This window comes from Monocercomonoides exilis (genome assembly GCF_001643675.1).
Source record: "Monocercomonoides exilis strain PA203 chromosome Unknown scaffold7-2047599, whole genome shotgun sequence".
Classification (NCBI taxonomy): Eukaryota; Preaxostyla; order Oxymonadida; family Polymastigidae; genus Monocercomonoides; species Monocercomonoides exilis.
In genome coordinates, this window is record NW_027150552.1 from 149,587 (window position 1) to 174,273 (window position 24,687).

At 40.0% G+C, this 24,687-nt stretch overlaps 4 protein-coding genes across 4 annotated transcripts; 3 read left to right on the forward strand and 1 right to left on the reverse strand.

The window, feature by feature from the left end:
* Positions 1 to 99: 99 nt before the first annotated feature.
* On the forward strand, positions 100 to 1,945 carry MONOS_4634 (Protein disulfide isomerase7 precursor; the record flags this gene model as incomplete). The annotated part of the gene is made up of 2 exons (XM_067874725.1): positions 100 to 218; positions 271 to 1,945. 2 exons carry the CDS (start codon positions 100 to 102, stop codon positions 1,580 to 1,582), a joined length of 1,431 nt encoding a protein of 476 aa, XP_067733231.1. The 3' UTR covers positions 1,583 to 1,945.
* Positions 1,946 to 2,278: 333 nt separating this feature from the next.
* On the forward strand, positions 2,279 to 5,310 carry MONOS_4633 (uncharacterized protein). Its single transcript, XM_067874724.1, has 6 exons — positions 2,279 to 2,421; positions 2,480 to 2,504; positions 2,555 to 2,638; positions 2,699 to 2,807; positions 2,873 to 3,743; positions 3,990 to 5,310. Exons 1-6 carry the CDS (start codon positions 2,304 to 2,306, stop codon positions 4,892 to 4,894), a joined length of 2,112 nt encoding a protein of 703 aa, XP_067733232.1. The 5' UTR covers positions 2,279 to 2,303; the 3' UTR covers positions 4,895 to 5,310.
* Positions 5,311 to 5,388: 78 nt separating this feature from the next.
* MONOS_4632 (uncharacterized protein) lies at positions 5,389 to 13,654 on the forward strand. The gene has a single exon (XM_067874723.1). It carries the CDS (start codon positions 5,430 to 5,432, stop codon positions 13,062 to 13,064), a length of 7,635 nt encoding a protein of 2,544 aa, XP_067733233.1. The 5' UTR covers positions 5,389 to 5,429; the 3' UTR covers positions 13,065 to 13,654.
* Positions 13,655 to 14,896: 1,242 nt separating this feature from the next.
* MONOS_4631 (uncharacterized protein) lies at positions 14,897 to 24,554 on the reverse strand (the record flags this gene model as incomplete). Its single annotated transcript, XM_067874722.1, has 2 exons — positions 14,897 to 23,195; positions 23,814 to 24,554. 2 exons carry the CDS (start codon positions 24,552 to 24,554, stop codon positions 15,492 to 15,494), a joined length of 8,445 nt encoding a protein of 2,814 aa, XP_067733234.1. The 3' UTR covers positions 14,897 to 15,491.
* Between the last annotated feature and the right edge of the window lie 133 nt (positions 24,555 to 24,687).

Sequence of the window (24,687 nt, forward strand, 5' to 3'; positions counted from 1 at the left end):
TATCACGATCAATTTGTGAAAACGTGTTCTGAGCAGTATTCTCATTATTCTTTTCCATGATCGTATTAACCATTGCAATTTTCTGTGTTTATTCAATTCATGTTAAATTTATTTATTTGCGTTTTTAACATTTATCTAACATGTTTTTGTGAAGTCGTACAACTTACAGAACAAACTTATGGTGAATTTTTAAAGAATAACAATGCTTTTGTGAGATAGTTTGTTTTTTTAAATTAATACATGTAATAATTTCTGTAATTTTTCTTTTAGCATTTCAACTGGATGCGGCCATTGCACCAGGTCAGGTCCACCATTTCAAAAATTGGCATATAATTTTGCAAATTGTTCGGAGCGTATCAGTTTTGCAGAAGTTGACTGCGTTTCTCATCAATCCGTTTGTAAATCTGCTCAAATATCATCGTATCCAACTTATGTTCTACATAGAAAATTAACAAGTGATGTTGATATTTATGAAGGAGATCGAAGTGTGAAGCATATGACAAAATGGTTGAAAAAGAAGATAGGATACTTCGTTTATGAGACAAAAGCAAACATTACAGAACTCAATTGCTCTACATTCAACAAAATCGTTATGGATCCATCAGAGAATGTTTTTGTCACTTTTGTATCTGATTGGTGTCATTATTGCAAAGAATTTTTACCAATTCTTTCAGAAACATCAAAATTGTTTTATCCTGAAGATCATGTCCGCTTTGCAATTATCAATGCTGAAAAGAATGCAAAATGCCTTTATTCTTATAACATCCAATCGTATCCACAAATGAAGTTTTTCCCTGCCTACTCTTTGAATGAAACTGATCAAAGAAAATTCGATTCAAATGAGATGAAAGGTACCAATAAAATAGTGAATTTCAAGGGGGAGCGGAGTGTCGAATACCTTACAGAATGGATTAACAAGCAGACGGGTACTACATTTCGTTCTCCAGATGGGGTCTGGGAGGATTCCGGCATTGTTGATCATTCCATTGCCAATGCAATTACAAATGTTATCCACTCTAAGATAGGAAAGCCAATTTCCAAATTGAAGTGCGAAAAGGTTCAGAAAGAAGTAATTGCGGACGACGACGATGATGAAGAAGATGAGGAAGCTGAAAATAATGCTGATGCAAGTGAGCATTTACACACAGGAACTGAGAACAATAAAACTTTACAAAAATCTGCAAAAACTGAAATTAATGAAGATAACCAGCAAGTTGACGAATCAAAGAAAGAAGGAAAGATGAAAAAAGAAAGAAAAGTATTGAAAGAAATTCTGGTGCCTCATGTTGAATCTTTTGATCCTCCTCCTTTTGAACAATCGCTGAAGGAAGCAAACCATCTCATCGAAACCAAAATTCGCAATTCACCTGTTAAGGAGCATTTGTTGAGGTATCTGAATCTTTTCCTTTCTGGAGAAAGAGATTTGGACTGGTTTGCAAAAGAAAGAATGAGATTAGAATTGACATTGAAAAGCGATGGAGGCAGAAGAGCAGCGGATGACCTCAAACTCAGTTTAATAATAAGAAAGAATCTAATTTCTCTGTTTAGAGAGAGAACTGTACACAGTTGGGACCATTGCTAAATGAATTAACTGTTCATGTGGAACGTCAACATTACACTTTTTGAAACTGAAATCAACCATTGAGATCAGTTTGGGTTGAGAAAAGGAATTATTTGGGGAAATTTCGTGAAAGATAGTTTTTGGTCTTTGGAAAAGTTTTTGTGTAATATGAAAAAGGATATACGAACAATATTATTAACCTATTATTTGCTTGTGAAATCTTTTTTTATTTATATTTGGTAACGAAAAATTATTTGCACTGCAAATTTTTCAGTTCGAGCAAATTGATATTTCATTTTTGTGAAACTAATAATTTATATTCGGAAATTACTTATTTCCGAATGCATTTCGCAAAATCTCAAAATTTACAAGATAGAATTTCAATTACTTTTGTTGAATAATTCATTCTTTTTCACAAATTTTGACATTGAAACACACACGAAAAAATGAAGATTTAGTAAATCATTTTCAAAATTTTTCAGTTCAATCAATTATTTGTTGACTACTGTGAAGATTATCCCCTTTCTCCTTTCACTTTGTATCTCTCTTTCCCTTTCTCTCTTTCCCTCTCTCTCTCTGTCTTTTTTTTTTTTTTTTTTTTTAATTCACCGTTGCTGCGTCACACATTTATTTTTTTTTTTTATTATTTTTTTCATTGAAGATTGAAAATGCAAAATGATAGAATTGTGTGATTGAGAATTAAATGTTTAATGCATCAGATCAATAAATTTTTCCTTTCATAATGAAAAATGGATTAATGGAAAATTTTCCTAAAAAATTTGTTCCTTTGTCTTCCTGTGAAGTATTTGAATCATTAAGCTGTTCCTCGGACGAATGTTATGATTCATTTGACGTTAAAAGTCTGTTTTAATTTTTATTGATTTTCTGTTTGATTGGACAAATTCTTGAAAAAAATAGATGTGTCAGAAGACATATGGGAAAGGTATAAAGACATTCTGCTCCGCTTTAGTTTCAACTTTTTTAAATCACCAGAATTTTTATGTTATGTGATACCAAAACAAAAATGAATCTTATGGGTACATCGAAGCAATTTCGCTCAATCTTAGATACAGAAGAGTTTGCATATGCATTTTTTGAATTTTTTATTAAGTTTCATTGGCGTTTGATAATTGGAAGATTCTGGCACGAAATTGTTATTGATGAGCTTCCTCGTTTGAAAGACAACATAAATTTGAATCAAAACGAATTTCTGGATCTGGATATGTACGATCCAAATAATACGGATGTTTGGATTTTTGCTTATTTCAGAGAGAATGTACCGAACAGTCATATTTTTTAATATTTTTAAAGGAAATCTCTGATGGAACAAGATTTGGCCTGAGCGCGAAAGGTTGGAAGGATACAGTTAAATTGTACGGGACGTTTACGGAAGAGCTATTTGGGAAAAGACGAAGTATATGGAATGATATGCTCCATCTAAAAGAAGCAATAAAACATCCAAAAATCTGCCTTTGCTCATTCATAATGATGTGGATTGCTCTTGCTGTGTTTCTGATATTATTCTTTTTTGCCATCTTTTATTCAATGAATTGCATTCGGGGTCCTGTTTTCGACAAATTATCTGACGATCCGAACGTTTCCAATTTGGATGTGAACAAAGTGACGAGATCAGTGTTTTCATTCAGCCTTTCTCAGTCAAAATGGCAATTTCGTATTGCTCTCATGTTATTTGTCACTTTTACCGTTTTTCTGTACAGATTTCTTTCGAAAAAGAGAGAAGACTTAGCTTATTGGGTTTTTTATATCACAATTGGATGTTTTCTTATTGGATTGGATATCACATTGTGTCCAGGGGTTGACTACTTGGCAGATGGCTATGGATTCATATTCAACCTGCACAATCGATTGGTTGATGGACCAGTTGTTGGTCGGCACGCAACATTCACACAAAACAAAAACTTTTCAGTCAATGAAACCATTTTTAACAGAGCCTCAGAAGACGACTCATTTGTGGAAGAGATTGTGAATCTGAGCAATGAAAGAGTAATTGTGCATATGATTATGTGGCTCATTGTATTCTTTGTATTGAGTTATGTTCAGTCAATATGCTTTGGATTTTGGATCGGATGCAGTGGTGGTGTTTGCTGCAATGTTGTTCTCTTCACAATCATATGCTGTGGGGTTCTTGTGACATGGGTGCTATTCTTGGTCAATATGTGGTGTATGCAGAATGTGTTGTTAACATAGAAAAAAGAGAGAGCTTTGCTTTGATGTGAATTTGAAACTCATTGCTTTGAGAGAAAGCAATGTTATGTGTTCTTTGAAATAGTTTCTTTGCATCATTACTTTTATTGATCTTGAATTTTATTTTCTACCAATTTATTTTCTTAATTTCTTTGCTTTTCTTTTTATGGATTGGCTTATTTATTATTTGGATCAAAATTATCTGTGACAAATGAACAAACAGATAACATTACAAACTCGTGGACAGTTATATTCATCCCACTTTTCCCAACAATAATTCTTATTAATGTTTTGATATTCAACATTCGCCCAATGAAGGATTATGAATTTTCTGCCATGTGCAGCAGAAGCATTCGTTTTGCTGGGATTGCCATTGGGTCATTTGCTGGGATTATCATCATTCTTATCCCTCTTCTGTGTCTGGATGGGATTGGAGAGTTTGATCCGCGCACTTCGAGTGGCGAGGTGTGGAAAGGGGCAGAGCGGTTCATGTCAGCTGTGGTTGTGACAGACGAGCTGATTGAGCGGGCACACAAAATGGAGAGAAACATGATGCTGTCGATGATACCGATGATGCTGTGGTTTGTGGCTGTGCTGGTTGTGTTTTGTGTGTTGTGGTATTATGTGACTTGTAATGTGAAGAAAATGAAGCCGAAACTTGATTTGAAGAAGAAGTTGCGGGCGTGGGGAAAAATTGCACCAAAAAGGAGCATCGAAGAACAGGAAAAAGGGGCAGAGGAGTGGAGAGCACGGCGGATGGAGAGGATGCAAGAAAGGCAAATGGAAGCTGAAAAAAAGGCGAAAGTGGAGAAGAGGAAGAAGAGGAGGGAAACAAGAGAGAATGAGAAAGCAGCGAGACTTATAGAAGTTACTCAAATAGATATGAGTCTGCAAGAGCTGAGCGTGATTTTGGATGAAATAGATGAGTATTACTATAATGAAGAGGAAAAAGAAAAAGAAGCAGAAAAAGTCGAGGAAGCAGAAATGAAACGATTGGAAGAGGAAGCAAAGAAGAAGAAAATGATTAGAACATTCAGAAATAGAATATTTGAACCACCTCTTAATCCTGTTATCCATGAAATTTGGCAGAGTATTCTGCAGCAGGGATCCTTTTCTTGGCTCCCTTGAGAAATGGTAAAGTTGAAATTTTTTCTTGTCATCATATTTTTTTGCGATGCAAATTCTTTCGTATGTAATTTTCTTTTTGACATTTTGGTTCGGTTTTTATTTGAAAATTCAGCTGTTCATTTGTTGTTATAAATTCTTTTTTTTTGGAATTTTTATATTTTTTTTTTCTTTTTCTTTTATTTTTTTAATGATTATCAGCTTTATTTACGAGTTTTTGAGATTTTTTGTTGATTGTCTATGTAGAACATACAATTTATGATATTTCTAAATTTGATTGGATTTATGTGTCACACAGTTACTTCAGTTTTTAATATTAGTTTTTCTTCGTCTAACAATCCTTAGGAATAGGAATTTTTTTTAATTCAGAAACGACTGCCTTTTAATAATTTCTATAATAATGAAAAGCATAATTATAGTATGAAAGCTAAATGAATTATGAATCAGACTTCAATTAAGAAAAAAAATATTTATCTAAATAATTTATTATATATAATAGTGATCATATCGAACTGTTCTTGTGCTACAAAAACTTTCAATGATTCATAACTTACAATTATTGCTCAGAATTATTTTTATTGTTGTGTATACATTTGATGCATCAACATTTAGCCTGGATGTTTATTTTAACAACACCAAATCGCATGATACAATTCGAAATAATCTTATTGAATTACAAAAAGGGAAATTCATTACAGCAGGTAGAAAATTAGAAGATGGATTATTTTCCATTATTGGAGGACCCGATTTATCGACCGTTATCATGTCACCTTCTAAAAATTATCTATTTTCTTTATCAAACTTTTCGTTAACTTTTGATTCAGTAAAGCTTGTTGGAAACACTGTTACTTCAGTGATTGATCTTGATGCCGCTTCACTGTTAACATTGCGCGATACAACAATTGAAAATCCAATATCTAAAACATCAACTTTTTTATCATCTGGAACCGTTAATCTTCGGAATATTTCCCTATCTTTCACTTTTGATCATGATCGCACCATTCGCTCGTTAATAGATTCAAAAGTCGAAGCAGGAAAGGCAAGCTTAACTTTCTCTGAATTTCGAGATTTGCAAGTTGTGAAAGGATCATCACTCCTGTGTTCTCCAAAATTAAGCAATTCAATCGAAAGCTTTGTTAACTTTGAAAATATATCTCGACCTTATTGGGTGAATTCTTTCGAAACAAAGTTTTCTGTAAAATCTAGATCTTTAACACATTCATCTCGAATGATAGGATGCGAATGTTTGAACTGCGAAGATGCTTTCTATGGAGTATGTTCAGTTGGTTCAATGGGAAACAAGTTTATTTCTGAAAACTCTTCATTTATAAGATCATTCACTACAACAACAAATCAAAGCATAGGTTCAGCACTCCCTGTTTTTCAATCAGGAACAGTAGAATTTTTTGATTGTAACTTTTCTGCATGCCACCGAACTGCTGAGCCTGGTGGAGGTGGCATTTGCGTGAATGGTTCTTACATTACCTTCAAACTGGAGAGATGCATCTTTGAAGATTGTTATGTTGAATCAAAAGATAACAAGATTCGAGGTGGTTGTGCGTATGCTGTTTCTCCATTTGGTGATTTTGCGGTGAATAATTGCACATTTCGCAGAGGAGAAAACAGAAAAGCGGCATATGGTTGGAGCAATTTTTCACATTCTGGGGGACTGGTGATGATGAACATGACTACATGCGTGATGAGCAACTGCTTGTTCGACAAATGCCGCTCAGGATTAGGTGGAGCGCTGAATGTGGAACATCAAAAGGCAGGGACAGTGTTCGATACAAACAACTTCACAGAGTGCGAGGCCTACGGGATGTACGGAGGCTGCTTCCACACTTATGGAGCACAAGGCGAGTTCAGCTTTCACAGCTGTCTGTTTCAGGGAAACAAGGCGAAGACACTTGGGGGCGCATTGGAAATGTGGAATTCAAACGGCCATGGCGCTATGAAAGTGTCGTACTGCTATTTTATTGGAAACAGGGTCGATTCGTCCATGGGAAACGATGTCTATTTGGACTCATCGTTCAACAGAGACACAATCAGGCAGCTGTTCATGGCATCGTTTTCGACTTCTGACCGGCCGCATCTATTTTTCTGTCAAGAGTCCACAAATGACTGTCCGCGAGGCGATGAAGAGTATCAAATTCTACCTTACCCACCGTACAGAAATGTCACTGCGAAGTTTGAGGGAGGTGTGAATGAGTATTACTGCGGCAACAACTCCTGGAACGGGATCAAGCCGACGGAAAGCCACATCAGCATTCCCAATATCAATGAAGATCTCACATACTACACCACCACATACATTGAGTGCAAGACGATCGAGTTCTCTCTCACGCGGTGGAACCCTTTCATCAACCAGACAATTTACATCTTCGGCGACCTTTTCACAGAGAAGAACCTGTCTGTCGACTGGAAGATCATCACCATTCGCGGCGAGTCGTTCATCCAGCCCTCGCCAGGTGCTCCTGACCCAGCTGAAGATTTCTCCCTTTCTGTGCCTGCGCCTTCGCCTATCAATTCAATCACAGCATCTGACTCAACCACCACAACCAGCCTCTTCAACGTAGACGCTGGAAAACTCCGCTTGCTGGGCGTTGCATTGATCCCAAATAGTCAACTGAATCTGTTTACAATCAACGAAAATGGGTATCTTTGTGTGCAAGGCTGTGTTGTGCAGCCTACAGTTACTTCTTTTTTGTCAAGTCTTCGCACTTCGAACATGCCATCTTCTTCTTCTGCTTCTTCTCATTTTTCTGACAAAGTCTTCCACTTTTTCGACCAGTCATCTTCATTCAGCCCGCTTTACACCTCATCCAATGCGCTCCAGGCAAAGACGCTCTTCCAGCTGTCTGGATGCACTGCCCTCATCTTCAACACAAAATTCGAAACATTCACATTCGGCGACGCTACTGCTGTGAAATGTCTGGATGTGAAGGAAGTGAGCATCACACACAACAACTTTACTTACCTCAGCCGTTCTGTCTCGTCTGGAGCTGCAATCAACGTGGAGGCCACGACGAGTGCACTTTCGTCTGCTGCTGGAACTGCCACTGTCTCTATCGACAGCTGCTCCTTCTCTGACTGCATAACAACAGAGGCATCGAGCACAGAAGTCGGCGGGAGTGCCCTGTACATCACGCTCAGAGCGAACACTCAGTGGAAAGTGAACGGATCTTCCTTCACAAACTGCCTGGCACCTGTTGCATCTTCGCCTACCTCGTCGCTTGCGTCAGACTCGAACGGGAGAGGAGGTGCAATGCGCTTCGTTCTGCTGGGCACGCTCTGCGACTTCGAGATCAAGACACCCACTTTCCTCGGCAACAACGCCCACCGCGGGCGGAACATCTTCGTGCGCTCTGACCAGCTGGCAGTGGACGTGCGGAACGAAACAGTCCCTTTCTTTGAACACGACCAGGCCCGCAAGTATTTCCCCCCGTCAGCCATTTTGCCTCCAGAAAGCAACTTCAACCCGAAGGAGCTGTCTGGCTCGCAGAGTGACAAGCCTGAGGCGATTCTGCCGCTGGCTGTGTTCTTCATTGAAAAGGACAAATGGATCATGTCATCGAATGAAGATGGCTTTGATGTAGATCATTGCGGATACCTCTTCTTTCCCTGCGGAACAATAAAACATGCAATTGACCTTAATCCAACAACTTCCACTTCCACTTCAGAATCTTCTTCTCCTTCTCATTCTTCTCGTGTGAATGCAACACCAGTCAAAACAAGAGTATTCATCTACAAAGGAATTACGATGAGTGAAAAGATCACATTCGATGCTTCGTCCAATGACATTGTGCATTTAGTCGGTGGAGATTTCTACAACACAAGATTATCTGATGCTTTTGACCCAAATGTATTTATGGAGCAGCTGAACCCCACAACTGGCAGCTCTTCTTCTGCATCATCTTCAGAATGGCAATATCGCGTCTCTTCTCAATCAGCCCCAGAAACCTCTCTTGTGAAAGTGACATCTTCTGCTGCCTTTTTGATTCAAGGCACATCCGCCTCATCTGGTTTTTCTGCTCCCACGTCGCATTTCCTCGTTGACTGCTTCACTTTCTCCCTTCCGTCCATCCATGAAGTTGCTGCTTCCTCAACAGACTCGCTCTTCAAAGTCTCCCGAGGAGACAACACAGGCAATGTTCTTCTGCTCATCACCCGCTGCGGTGTTGCAATGCAGAGTGGCGTGTCATCCATTTCGTACCCACTCTTCCAAGTGCTCGATGGGAAGCTTGTTGTTGGCACACTCACTGTCAGCAACGTCGTGTTCAACGGAGCTCCGTTTGTGTCTGTTGCGCTGGGTGCAGCGTCTCCTGCAGTCGCCATTCCGCCCACAGCACATTTGGACTCTCTTATTTTCGATTCCACTTCTTCTTCTTCATCTGTTGCAGACACTGTGCTGATTGATGTAGGACAGAAATGCAGTGTGATTGTGAACAACTCAAGGATGACTGGGTGTCATCTCGGCAAGTCGAGCTTCATCGGAGCAAACCAGGCATCAAATGTGGTGCTGAAGAATTCGACTTATCAGAGCGATCAGAATAACAACGGAAACGGTACGTTTGTGAAGGGAAATGCAGTGCAGGATGGGCAGTATGTGGTGGTCGATGGCTGCACTTTCATCGACTGCAATGCCACCGGAGCGAATTGTGGAGGCGGGTGCGTGTTTGCAAGGCTTTTTGATACAGGGAATTTGACAGTGAAGCATTCTTCATTCAGACAGTGCAGAGTGAACCAGGCAAGTGGACGAGGAGGAGCTATTTTGCTAATCTTGGACGACAGTTCCACGGACAATTTTGTATTTTCATTTGACTACTTCAAAGACGATGTTGCATTCAAAGGGAAAGACATCTTCATCTACTGCCGATCGCTCATCCGCTGTGCAACCATGGCACGCTTTGACTTTTCAATGGCACAGGCAGCGCTGGTCAGAGAGAACTCTCTGTATGGCGTGGGCACTGTGGACTTTCCCACAGACACAAATCTCTTCACCATCTGGGAGTTCAACAGAAGCATTGTATATGTTTCGAATGAGATATATGCAGAGGACTTCCCACTTTGCGGATCGGCTGCTTTTCCCTGCCGAAGCGTGGAATATGCAGCCAATCAGGCGAGCGGAGACTTGCAGCAGATTGTTGTGTGGGAGAAGACGCAGCTGACTACAAAAGTTCCGATGGACGAGAAGAGATTCATTGCACACCCTGGAACAAGAGGAGAAGTCGCTATTGAACCGGCTGCTTCTGCAGTGCCATCAGGCGATGAAGGTATTTTGCAGGTGACTTCAGCATATATGCTCGTTCAGGACTTGAATGTGCTTCTTAAAGTGAACATAAAATACAATATTTTAATGAGAGCAGAAGGCATTGACGCAGAAATGGATGTGTTTGGCGTGTCGTTCAAGTTGAATCCAGCTGACTATCCGTCTGGCATTCCTACCCCATCTCCTTCTCTTTCCTACTCGATCATTTACATCAATGGGGGCAAAATGACAATGAAGGAGTGCTCATTCAGCACATTTTCGCTATCTTCTCCAATTCAGAAGATTATTTCTGTGATTCCGCCAGAGTCTGTTCCGCATGATCCATCTATTCCTGTCCCTGCTCATCAGGACATTACAATCACACACACATCCTTCACAGACATTGCCCGCACTCACATTGCTGATGGCAGTAACGATGTTGCGTGCGTCTTCACTTCATCTTCTTCAACACGTCTTAATCTCTCTTTGGCAAACTGCTCGTTCGTTCGGTGCATTTCATGGGCTGAGAAGGGAAGTGTGATGAACCTCGATAAATGTGAGGTGTTGATGGAATATTGCTTATTTGAAGGAAACGGAGAAATTATCACCTCTTCAAGCGGAAGCGAAATGAGCTCAAATGAAAACGAAGAGGTAGAAACTGCAGGCGAATCAAATACTCAATTCATATTTCCTTCTATTCATTCATCACGTTTCGCGAATCCTGACTCATCTTCGCCTCTTTGTTCTTTTTCTGGCTCGCTTGTGCATGTTTCCTCATCTCCAAAAGCCACATTCATTCAGACGGCATTTACTCGCTCTCCAAAAGGAGCGTTGACGATTCACAATTCCGATGCGTCATTCACAATGGTGGAGTTCTCTCAGAATCATCATCCTTCATTTGATGCGAACTATCAGCAGGTTGGACACAACATCCGCTGCTCTGTGGATGCTGCTTCGCTTCCAGCTGGTGTGGTTGGAGAAGTCACACTGAATTCTCTCAGAAACGGCGATGGCCATCAAATCAACACGTCATTCTGGATGGTGAATGAGGGATGCACTTTAAAGGGGAAGCTGGCAAGGCAGAGAAAATCACTTCATTTCATTCCCATTCTCAGCAGCATAAATGTTGTTGACGAAGGAGAAGACGTGGATGTGTACAAAGCAGAAATAGAAGGATCAAATCTGCTGCCATGCAATGTCACAGGACAGATACGATATTACCACGAAAACCACACGAACGAAACACAAGAAATTGAGATAACAGAATTTGTCAGCCAAGAAAAGGTGATCATAAATGTTCCTAAAGCAGATGTTGATGGAGCGCCAAATGGAACCGAAGTTGCGCTTTGTATTCTGTTTTGGAGTGCATCATCCACAACGCCAACGCCTTCTTCTTCTCATTCTAAATCTAATTCTCTTCCAAACGATCTCACGAAGTTTGAATCAAATTATGTGGTTGTCAAATACGGCAAGTACACTCCTGTTCCAGAGCCAGAGCCAGAACCAGAACCAGAACCCGATCCTGATCCTGAGCCTGAGCCCCCACCACCTCCTCCGCCACCTCCGGTGACAAACAACACAATCAATAACACTATCACAAACACGAATGACGTTCCCAGCAAAGGCAGCAATCTTCTTTGGCTGGTGATTTTGCTGGGGGTGCTGCTTGTGGTGAGTGTTGTTGTGGTGGTAATAATCATTCTGGTAAAGAGGAAGAAGAAAGAAGGTGAATATGCGCTGAATGAGGTTGGGATTCAGACGAAAGAGCTGCTGGACAAAGAAGGAGAAGGAGGAGAAGACGGAATTGAGGTGGAAGTGGATGTTGGAGACGTGGTGCTTCTGGTGTCGCCGAAGGGAAGAGGAGGAAGATTCGACCGGCTGAGCGGAGAGAAAGACGACGATAGCTTTAACTTTGGCGAGAACGATGTTGATGCTGAGTTGAACGATCTCAAAAATATTGACGATTCAAAGGAAACACTTGGAAAATCATTGAAATCTATTTCTTCTTCTTCTTCTTATGCCACATCATCCGCATCTACATCCTCCTCATCTTCCACCTCCACTTCCAAAGCCACATCATCTCCATTCATGCCAATTGAGCTTCTTGCCGAAAGCACTTCTTCGATGGGAGAAGTGAAAGGACAAAAGCAGAAAGGCACTTCATCCTCTTCGTCTTCATCCAATTCTGCTGCCTCTTCGTCTGCTCCGCCTTCGAAAGTGACATTTGCTGTGGACACAGCAACTGCCTCATCGAAGAAGAAAGACAAGGGAAAAGGGAAAGCAAAAGGCAAACCTGGAAAAGACCTCAAGATTTCAACCAAACGCACTTTGGCTACTATTCCTTCAGCTGTCCCAGAATCTTATGCATCCAACGATGATAAACAGAAAGAGAACTCTTCTGATCCTTCTTCTCAGCAAAAAGCCAAATATCTTCGTTCTCTTGGATTAAACGAGAAAGAAATTTCAGAGCTGAGCAAAGTTTTGGATGAAGACGAAATGAAAATGATGTCAAAAGAAGAAATTCTCAGTCTTATAAGAGATTCTCATACAAGTGCAGGAAGAGACGAAATCCACACCTCCGATGGGTCTTCTTCTGCAGATGAGGCATTCAATGACCACTCGTTCTTCTCTCTCCCGTCTCCCTCTACTCCACGCTCCACATTCAGCCAGGATTCACAGCGGTCGACGCAGCAGCTGCTGAGCAAGAGGCCTGTCTCAGGTGCTTCGACAACTTCGAACGACGGAGCATTGCTTTCTCCACGTACCGAGGCGATGCAGCTGTCTTCAATCATTTCGACAACTTCAATGTCGGGTGATGGCTCAGATTCGGTGAATGATGTGCTTGGGATGCTGGGAGATGACATCGACTTGGACGAGATTGATCTTGATGATCTGCTGGGCGCAATGGAAGATGTGGAGCTGTAGGTGCATGGTAGCTGTAACCTTTCATTTTGTTTTAAGTTTTACAGATCCTTTAACTTATAAATATTAGTTACAATTTCTTCATTTCACAATTGAATTGCGCAATTTTTACAATTATTTAATGTTTTCCTAAATATTTAATTTTATTTTGAATTATGAATTCACATTTTTTTTCATGAATGGAAAGTGTTTCTTTTGTTTGTGATTTTAGCTTTATTCTAATGTTTTTAAAATATTTTCAATGTTTTCAGTTTTTAAAAGTCAAAACTATTTTAACAATTACAATTATTAAAGATACAGAGATATAATCAACCATTTCACTTCATCTCTTAATATCTTTTGTGATTTTTAGATATTGTCTTAATATTTGTTTTTATACAGTTATAAATAAATCTTTTTCAAAAGATTAAAACGTTATTTTGCATTCTCTTGTGTAATTTCTTTTTGCGCTTGCCTCCTCTGTTGAATTCATAAATCTGATTTTTATTCTACGCATTTTATAGTTTAACATATATGGTCTTATTTATTCTTTATTCATTTTTTTGAGTCTTGCTTTGCAATGAAGCTTTTGAAAAAAATATTTTTTTTGAACAGCCTTTTTATTTTTTTAAAAAAATAAGTCAAAACTTAAAATACAAAGTTATTTACAAGAGTCTTTGCACTTTTTCATAAAGATTTGAAAAAGAAGATGAGTGCAACTGAGATTGAGATTCTCACAAATTGAAGAATAACTTCGATCACTCGCGGGTATTTTGGCTATTTCTCTACAATAATGGACCTTTGTTCAAAAAAAAAAAAAAAAAAACTGCCATACTGAAGACTTGTGTTTGCTCGATATTCTGTGATAGCAATTCTTTTTGATAATGTTCTTTCATTAATCGAAAATTTGTTGATATTTCCTTCATCGAATTGTCATTCGACAAATCTTTTATCTTGAAACCATTTTCAAATACTGCTGTTGTAATGATTGTATTTAAGACTATGTTGCATTTGGAAATAGAATTTCTCATTCATTATCTGAACTTATTAACAATTTCTATTTTGTTTGAGATGATGTTTTTTGGAAAAAAAAAAGATCATTCCAATAGAAAATAGGTCTATTCCTTTTTTCAAAACTTGAATTCACTTTTCTCGACAATCAAATTTCAAAACTCAATGAATTCCACTCATAACAAAAAATTCAACATGAGAAATAATTAAATAGGGCTATAATTTTATCTTGACCTTTTTTCTTTATCTTGACCTTTTTCTTTTTTGCAATGCTTTTAGCTTTGCACAAGTCTGCGATAAATAAAAAATAACCAGAAATGTTTGAAATGTTTCAATTTCCTTATTCTATATTTTTTTTTCAATATTTCTTGTTTTTCAAAAGGATCGAGGATAATAAAAACTTTATGTTTTGATCATTGACTTGCTGCTTTTCCAGCGAATACTTATTATCAGAAGTTCTGAGCTTTCAAATCATAATACAATGTTTCTTTTTTTGTATGATTTAGTTGTTTCAAACTTTCTCAACTTGTTTTTTTAACATTTTTTCTCATTTCATACATTTTTTCAAAAAACACGATTTAAAGGACATATAGGAATTTGTTTTGAAATCTATTGAAATGATAAATAAACATTATTAAAATAAAACGATTCTTGTGTGAAAAAATGATTATTTGTTTGTATATGTTTGGTAATTAAAATAACAAAAAAATCATACATACTTGCTTTTTAGTTAATATTCTAGAAAAGTTCATTTTCATTTCAAAACTTAATACAAATAAACGATAATCAAGACTTTGAGTATTTTTTTCATTTAAATAAAATTTGACTCAAACACTTGTTTATTAAAAAAATCGTGTTTTAAGCAAAAACAGTGATATGAGAAAAAAAGGTCAAAAATAAAATTGAAAAAGTGAAAAACAAGTTAAAATATTAATATAGGAGTGTAGAATTATGATGTTGTGGCTTAAAACGTTCAGTATAAAATATTCGCTTCAAAGCCAGCAAGTCTTTGATCTGGGTCCTAAAATAATAAAATTTTTGAATATTTTTTTGAACATAAAAATCTCAAAAAATTTTTGAACAGAATTCTGAAAAACAAAAATATCAAAAAGTCTATTTATTTTGTTTTTGTTTTTAGCCTTTTCACAAATCAACAAAGCAAAAATAAGTTTCAAATTAATAGGGTTGAGATAAAAAATTGAGGTCAAGATAAAATATGCACCCTAGAGATCTAATAGTTCGCATTCACATCCACAAAAAACAATTCAATGAACAAGAAATTGCTTCATAACCCAATTGAAGTCGTAGCAAGCACGCCACAAACAGAAAACAACAATTGATGCATTTTTTTAGTAAAAAAAGACCTCATTTCATTTTCAGAATAACGAAAAATCAAAACAATCTCCATCTTATTATTAACCAACAAACTCCTTCTCTTCTTCATTTGTTCATGCTTTCAATCAGTTTTCTTGCCTCTGCTGACACACTCAACTCCTCTTCCTCTGACATCATGTTGTATCCAATCGCATCTGACATCGTCACTATCACTGTGCCTGCAGGAAAGTGCTGGATAAACTCTCTCTTCAGCACATTCAGCTCCACACGCTCGCATCCTCTCTCTGACACGCAGCTCTTCACAACTGCCTCGAATGTGTTCCCTGAAACCCCCTTTATGTCTGGCCTCTCCCCATTCACAATCTTCTGCCCAGCCACCACTGCCTCATATTCTCCAAACGGGATCTTCAGGGTCAGGCACTCCCACAACATCATCCCAATCGAGAATGAAACGGACTCCTTTGTTGCTCCCATCTTCTTGTTCATCTGCAGCTCTGGTGCCTTCCACCTCAGGCACTCCTTCCTGTTGTCATCCTCATCCTCAAAGGCTGATGAAGGTGGTGGTGAACCTCGACCATTCCTGTTGGCAGATGAGAAGTCAGAGGAAGATGTGATGATCGTGGAGGCGGAGGAGATGGATGAGGAATCTGAATCATCTGAAGAGAAGTCGGAATGCTTGGCAATGCAGATGATCATGTGCTCCGAGAACAACACAATGTGAGGACTCAGATTGGCAAGAGATGACAGCTCGTCTTCTTCATTCTCAAGTGAGTGGAGTGCCCCATTCGCCACCCAGAACAACACCTGGGCAGCTGTGTGTTCTCTCTCCTGCAAAGTGCCTATCGCCATCTCCTTCTTCTCATTCCTTCCATGAAGCAGCATGAACAGCGAATCTCTCAGATCCACTATCAGCTTTTCAAACACTGATGAACAGGCAATTGCATCCACCAGATTCGACATGGATGAGGTGGTTGGACACAAACTCTCTGATCGAACAAATGTTGAATCTGAATCAGTTGTTGAAGTGGATGAAATGGAAGGTGATGGTGATCTCTTTCTCGTTTCCTCCTCAACTTCTTTCTCATCAACTTTCTCCAATGCCCATTCAGGAATCTTATCTGAATCCCTTCCCAAGATATATTCAGTTGATCCACTCTCAGACAGAAGATGCTCAGATGACTCCGAATGTCCCAAGCTTTTCTCATAAACTCTCTTCTTTATCCTCTCTTCATTCTTCTTTTCAGCCTCCCTCTCTGCTCTCCTCCACTGCTCTTCAGGAGACATCTCCATCGTAACCATCTCAAATGCCTTTGGGTCCTTCTTCACTGTGTCATTCACAATCTCTTCTAATTCTTCAGTTCTCCTCTTTTGCTTTTTCCATCGAACCGTGACAATTATGGACACAATCAGAACAATAAGGAATAAAACAACGAATATAACTGCAATAACAAAGGCCCATGATTTTCCATCTTTTCCTCCTTCAACGATTCTTTCATCTCCTTTTGATTCTGAGATGCTCTTGTTCTTCAGAATGAATGCCTCAGTTGCGGATGGAGAATCAGCACTCCCAAACAGAACACACACCCTCACTTCTGCTTCACTTGTCACACCTTCAATTGTTTCCACAGGAACAGACCCATGCACCTCTTCTTCTGAAATGAAACCGCTTGAATCAAACAAATGCTTTTCAACCACTTCCTCATCTCCTTCTGCTGCAACTGTTTCGAATGAGAGATTGCAAGGGAGGAGAAGTGATCCTCTGAACACAACATTCACCTTCTCCCCTGACTTTTCAGCTGACACACTCTCCACCTTCGGGATGAAAAAGGGAGATGCCCTTTCTCCTGCAATCCCTTCCAATGAACATCCTCCATCCAATATCCACAACGAGGAATTATCTTTCACTCCATCACCTCCCTTCAAACTCACAACACTCAATTCTGACGAGCCTTCACACAGGATGTTCCTTCTTGCTGATGGATAATTCTGAATTGATGGATTGTTTCCCTCAAATTTTCCTTCAGATATCTCAACACATCCACCTGATAACGAAAGCCCTCCTTTCTTCGAGTTGCTGATTGTGGTGTCTTTCATTGTCACATTGCTTGACGTCACATCCACAACAGATCCATTCCAACCACATAATTGGTTAAGTTCTTTTTCATTTTCTTCTTCATCTTCTCCAAAAGCATTTTTCTTCTGATGGCTGACTGGATCATCTGTTGTTTTGCCATCAAACAGACACGACACAACAGACACATCTGAACTGTCTGAAACAGACAACTGGCTTCCTTTCTCAGCTGAAAGCAGACAAAAAGAAAATGAACAATTAATCAGATTCACATTTGATTTGTCACTCTCAATCCTCACAACACTCCTGTTGTTATTGCTGTTCTCATTTGATGAAATATTCTCAAAAACTGCTGCAGATATTCTGAGACTTTCCTTATCTTCATCATTTCTTCTTCCATTTCCATTCATGTTCAGCTCTTCCTTGTTCGTTGAGATCAGACAGCCATTGTTCAATGAGATGTTGGAACAGTTCATTTTTTCAATCGAGACGCTCGAACTCGATCCTATTGCAACAACATCAGCTGTTGATGTGAGAGACTCCAGAGTCATTTGGGAAAGCACAATTTCTGATTCATCAGAAAATAAAAGCAAGGATTTTGCAAAAGACAGCCAGCTGAATGATGTCTCACTCATCTTCAGAACTCCTCCCCAAACAGCCATCACATGTGAATCCAGCTCCAACAAGGCATCGCCTGCTGTGAATGTGCACTGAGACACTTCCAACGATCCATATGATTCAGCGAATACAGCTGAGTGTGCTGCCTCAAACGAAGAAGCAAATGATATCAGGCAGTTGCGAACTGTGCAATCCTCCTCAAACAGAACCACACTCTGGGCATCTCCTGTGTGTGGAATGGTTGTGCTCAGCTGGACTGTTGCCTGCTGCTTTGTCGAAGGCAGGATGGACAGCCCATGCACAGTTGTCTCTGAGAGGAAGGTGGATGAGGTGTTGATGAAAATGATGTTGAGCAGTCCTGGCTGGATGTGGTGAACAGCAGATGAGATGCTCTGGCAGGGGTTTGTTGGCAATCCACACTGGCGAGTGTCTGCCGAATCGAGACACACAAAGATCTGGGGTGCATACAAGAAGGTGATCAAGGGGATCAAGTCCACATCCTGCTCATCAGCATCACTCGCACAGATGGACTTGTTTGACTGGAGCGACTCCTGGGAGAAGTCGAGGGCAAAGAGTGTTTCGTTGATCTGCTGCTCGATCGACTGGCAGTTGATGAATATATCCTTCCCCACCAGTGCATCATTCATTGTGAATCGGATCTCTGAAATCTTCAGCGGGAGAAACAGTGAGCCATCTGGTGCTGGTGCTGGTGATGAGGGATCCACACAATCAAACATCATTCCGCCTCCTCTCCCAACCACAGTCGAGCACCTGCACAGTGTGAATGAGCATTGCCTCACCTCCACCGATGACTCCTCGCTCTTCACACACATCATCAGTGCTCCTCCCCTTTCACTCGCCTCGCTCACACACCGGCTGAATGTGCACTTCTCAACAACACTCTCCACAACATCGAACACTCCGAGGCAAAGAATGGTTGCACTGTCACCAGAGCACGTGGTGTTGGCAAATGAGGATGACTGGATTTGGAGGGAGCAACAAAACTTGTCTGACACTTCATTGTGAGCAGATGAATTCACAGGCAGATGAGATGGTGTTCTTTCGAATGACACAAGAGAGCACAAAGATGTCGAGACATTCGAGACTGTCATGTTGGAAAGGGTGATTGACTGAGAAGGAAGTGAAACAAGGAGAAATGGGTGAGTGGATGAGAACGAGTACAATGTGCAATTGTCAATCAACAAGCTTCCCTCTGAAACACTCAACAAAGTGAATGAGACAGGCTCACTTGAACTTTGAGGGGTGAAAGAGCAGTGCTTCATTTGGAGAAGCGATGAGGAAGTTGAGGATCTGATGAATGTTCTGTGATGGGCAAATGCTGTTGGGATGTGGAAGGAGAGAACCTCAAATGAAAGATGGATGGTCGAATGGATCATCCATTCTTCACTTCCAACGGGATAATCACTCACGCCAATCCCTGACTCATTGTCTTTCCCAATGATTTCCATTGAGATTTGTTCTGATTCAACAGAAGGCGAAAGGGAAAGGGAAGAGGTGAGTGAAGAAATGTGAGACACTGAGATGGACAGGTTATCTTCTTCATCTTCAGAAGCACTTCCAGGGAGTGTGGTGAATTTGAGGGAGATGAGATGGGAGATTGATCTGCATGGAGCAACGGCATATCCACATCCACTGAAGTCTCCTCCTTCCTCCCCATCGACAAACCCACTCCCACTGAAGTTGCACCACAGATACACCACAAGCGGAATCACAAACCCAATCCCTGTGCTGCCTCTCTCCCACCCACACAGCTCCTCCATCGATGACTTCTCCTTCTCGCTCATCTCCCAGCAGAAATGTGTTGAATCCACAACCTCATCCAGAGAGCTCCCATTCACAAACACATTCTTCCCTTTCCAGGCACAGCACCCCACAAACTTCATATCCCGAAGAGCAAACTGAATTGCTTCATCCTCCAATGATAGAAATATACCCCCACCAAGTCCTCTTCCACCTGCTTCTCTTTCAGTTTCAGTTTCTGTTTCTGTGTCATCTTCAGGAACTCTACAACCACTCATTTCTGTATTGTTGCACTTCAACTCACAAACCTTTGCCAGCTCAATCAGCATTCCTCCTCCCTTGAGGTTGTTTCCCTGGACACACGATGAATTCACTGTGCAATTATCAACTGTTATCCAACTGGCTCCTTCATCCATCCCAGTCACACTCAGCCATCCTCCATCACCACCCGAGTGCTTGATCCAAAGGATCTCAGATTTCTTGATTGTGATGTTTTCTCCATTGGTTATTGAGATTGGAGAAGAAATCGAAAACTCAACTTCTGAATTCATTGAGAATTCATTGAGCGTCAGATCCCCCCTTTCCACCAATATAACAGAAATGGTAATTCCCTCAGAATCTTGTTCTTCAGTAAAGGAGATGGAACAGATAGAAAGGCTGAGTGCAGATGAAGATTGAAGAAACGCCTTTCTGCTCTGCTGGAATGCTCTTGGAAGAACAAAGCTGAGCCCTGAAATGGACAGACTGTTGCTGCACTGAATCAAGCCATCTTGTGTTACTTCTCCATTGTCACTCACATTCACAGTTATTTCACTTTCTTTTGAAGAGGAAGAAGATGATGAGAGAAGAAGAGGGAACAAAGCCACCGAGATTTGTGTGTTGATTGAGGAAGTTGATGCAACTTCAATCTCATTGATTGTTTGTGAAACCCTCTTGTTGGCACAGTAATCAATCGATCTGCAACAGAACAAAGGAAATCCACATTTTGTGTGATCCACTCCTTCTCTTCCATCAACCATCACTGGACTTGGCATGGAGCACAAATACACATGCAGAGGAATGATGGGATCATCCTCTCCATTTTCACATCCACTCAGCCTTGCTCCATCTGATGGGAGAATTGAATGATCAAAGAACCCGAATGAAGATGTGTTGATCAACAATTCCAACTGAACTCCATTCCTACACCAGACAAACACATCTTTCCCATCTCTTGCAATGTTCTCCTTCTCACTCGAAAACTGCACTCCTTGTTCAATACTCAACAAACACTCTGCATCTCCCACTTGAACAAACACTCCTCCTCCCAAACCATCCTCTTCTCCTTCTTCCCTCTTTCCTGCACAGCACCCTTCAAACTTCGATGATCCATTCACAACCATTTCATCATTGCCTCTCAGACACACATGCATTCCTCCCCCTTTTGCTCTGCTTCCCTTTGCCCAACATCCATTCAATGTGCAGTTGTCAATTATCAGTTGTTTCTTTTCTGACTCATGGGCATTTGTCTCATCCTCAACACAAACACAAACACAAGCTCCATTTCCATTCTCTTTTGTGATTCCCTCAAAAACACATTCAACACAATTCGCAACAAAACTGCTCCCCTTCCCTTCAATCAACGAATGCGATGAAAACACCATTGCTCCTTTTGTCTCAAACATTTCCATCTTCAACTCCCCTCCAACCACACTCACAAAGCAGAATCCAATCACACTCCCTGACTCAAAAGATGAATTCATTGATGAGCAGTTTGAGAGAGTGAGAGAGGAAGTGGAAGCGGGGAGTGTGATGAAAGAGTGGGCATCTGAGAGAGAAGAAGGAAGAGAGAAGCAGATGTTGTACATTGAACACTCTGTAAAAACACTCACCAGCCATTTATTGGAGAGATCTGCTTGTGGTTCATGCACATCAACAACCATCCCCTTTTGCTCACATGAGATGTTCCAAACTTGTCCATCCATCATCATCTCCTCATCCAGCTCATATCCCTCTCCAACAACAATCTGCCTTTGTGATGAGCCAAATCTGAGCTGAGCAGCATGCATTATCGTCTGACATGGGAAGAAGCTGAATCCACAAAAACAAGAATCAAAAACCCAGTTTCCTTCAGTTCCTCCAACATGTGCTGGTGGTTGGAATGACTCCAAAAACACATTCAAAGGAAACATTTCCATCTCACTCAGACTTCTATCAAAACCCATCAACTCTTCAAATCCCAGCCCATTCAGTGAAACACTAATCTTCTCCAAATTGATTGTCTCGCCATTCATGTTGCTCCCATTCACAAAGATATCTCTCCCTCCCTCTCTTGCCTCACAATCCACAAAACTCACTGATGAAATCACAAAGTCTGATGCTCCATCCCCCAGCCAAAGATACAATCCTCCTCCGCACTTGCTGCATGAACATGAATCGAGTGTGGTTGGAAACGAGGAGGATCCCATTCTGAAGGTGCTTGTGGATGATGTCATGTCAATCCTGATCCCTCCTCCATTCCCATTCGGACACTCACAGTTCTCGATTGTGGTGTTCCACAGACAAAATGACTCTCCCTCACTGATTGTCTTTGACAACACTGCTCCATCCCCTTCTGTTTTTGTCACATGTGAAAAGTTGGAATTGGCAACAAAACATTCATCGCTGTTTGGAAGCGAAGAAGATGAAGACAGCAACAACAATGAAGCAGAAGAGGTCTTTTGAAAGAGACTGGCCTTGGACAAGATGTTCTTGACAATGCAATCAGTCATTCGAAAGTTGGCAAAATTCACCTCAAACAAACTGTTCAAATATTCTTTTGAGGGAAGGCCTTCCTGATTCAATGGGGTGCTGATGACAAGCCCTTGGAGTAATAATTGAGAATTTGAGGAGCTTAATCTGAACAACCTTGAACTTTCATGTGAGTCAAACACAATGCTCAAAGATGACAGTTTGCATATCCCATCATCAACACTCAGAAACATTTGATCTGCTCCAACCTGGACTGGATTCAGTTGAGTCAGATCCTTTCCTCTCCCTTGAATAGAAATTCTCTTCCCAAACACAACGAATCCATTTGATTCATCCATTTCATAAGTTCCCTCGATCAGCATGATTCTGCATCTGCTCTTTGTTAATGTGTCTTCCAATGAAAATTTCAATGAGCTGCAGCCATCCTCAACAGTTAATCCACAGAGCGCATTGTTGTTTCCTCCATCTGGAATGACATATCTCACAAGAAATCCATTTGGCAGCCAATCATTCTTTGTGTCTAATGAGGAACTTACACATCTGCTCTCTCCATCTGTCAAGGAATAACATTCAACAAACGGATTTTCTTTAATCTTTTCATCAAGATCGTTCAAATAAACATCTGATGCCTGTGAAGCGGAATTATTGAAAAAGAAGCAATAGAAACAAAACTTTGAATTCATTTCAAGTGGGCTGACATTAATCCAAATTCCTCCTCCATTTGAATTCTTTGCAGAGCAATTCTGAAAAATACATTCACTCATTTTGAAAAATTTTGGAGCATTGTTTTCATAATATAATCCACCTCCTCTTGAACTATCAACTGTTTCATTTGCACATGTGACATTGAATAAAAGAATTGGCGATCCATTTTCGAGAAAATTCAAATTACAGTCTGTTGATGTGGAAGTACTTCCATAATTAAAGAAAAATGCTCCGCCAGACCACGATGCGTAACCATTTTTTGCAATTGAATGAACAACATCATAACAATGTGAGACGCTAATGAAAACACATCCTCCATGAGAACCCGTATTATTAATGTTTCTTTTTCCAACACAATGATCGAATGTGCAGTTCCCTATCCTTGTGCTCAAAGATTCAAAAACACAAATTCCTCCTCCCCATCTGCTGCAGGAACAGTTCTTTATTCAAAAAATAAAAAGAAAAGAGAAAAAACAAACAAAAAATATAAAAATTTAGTAACTTCAATCATTTTTTGATTGAAAACAAAAAACGTATCAAACCATGAATATACAGCTCTCCACACTCAGTGTAGATGAAGGACCATTGAATAAGATGGCTCCTCCACAAGTGTGAAATCCCTCATCTATTGCCGAATAATCAGTGACATGCTGATTGACAAATTCGGTGTATTCAAAGCTCCAATCCTCTTTGAGTTCCACTCTCGAGCCATTGTTCATTGTTCTGGCGCAATGCATCACACTTGTGTTGAAAACATGCAATGCATGATTTCGGTCTCCTATTCCTCCATAAAACACATTTTCAACACCACGCAATTCACATCCAGAAATGATGAATGCTCCATTTCCTTTCTGAAGCTCTGATGTCCCTGAACAAAATGGATTCTTCTTTTGAGTGGAAGAAATGTTTGAGAAGACACATTTGGCAATGTTCAAAGAAGATGAATGTGAGGATTCAATAATCGGAGCCTTTTCAAATACAAGATCATTAAATGCTGAAGATGACAATGAGATTGCTTCAAAATCATTCCCAATCCATTTCTTGTTGGATAAATGCTCAGACACCAATAATTGGGGAATTTGGTGGCTTTGACTTTTTGTGTTCAATGATATGTTGTTGAACAGTGCTCTTCCATGCACAATTCTGAACAGACCACTTGCTTTCTCATCGTTGCACAATATCATGCACCCAAGAACAATCACGTTGGATACAGTTCCATCAACAACATTTATTTCTCCTCTTGTTTGAAGCTGCAACTTTGAGAATGAAATGGATGTGTTCATCAATGAAAACGAAGTTTTCAAACAAGAAAACTCCAATATTCTATCATCTTGAAAATAAGTGGATCGATCTTCACTGTTGTTGTTTTGTGAAATATTCGATTTTGGACTGGATAATGAATATTCATCGTTTTTG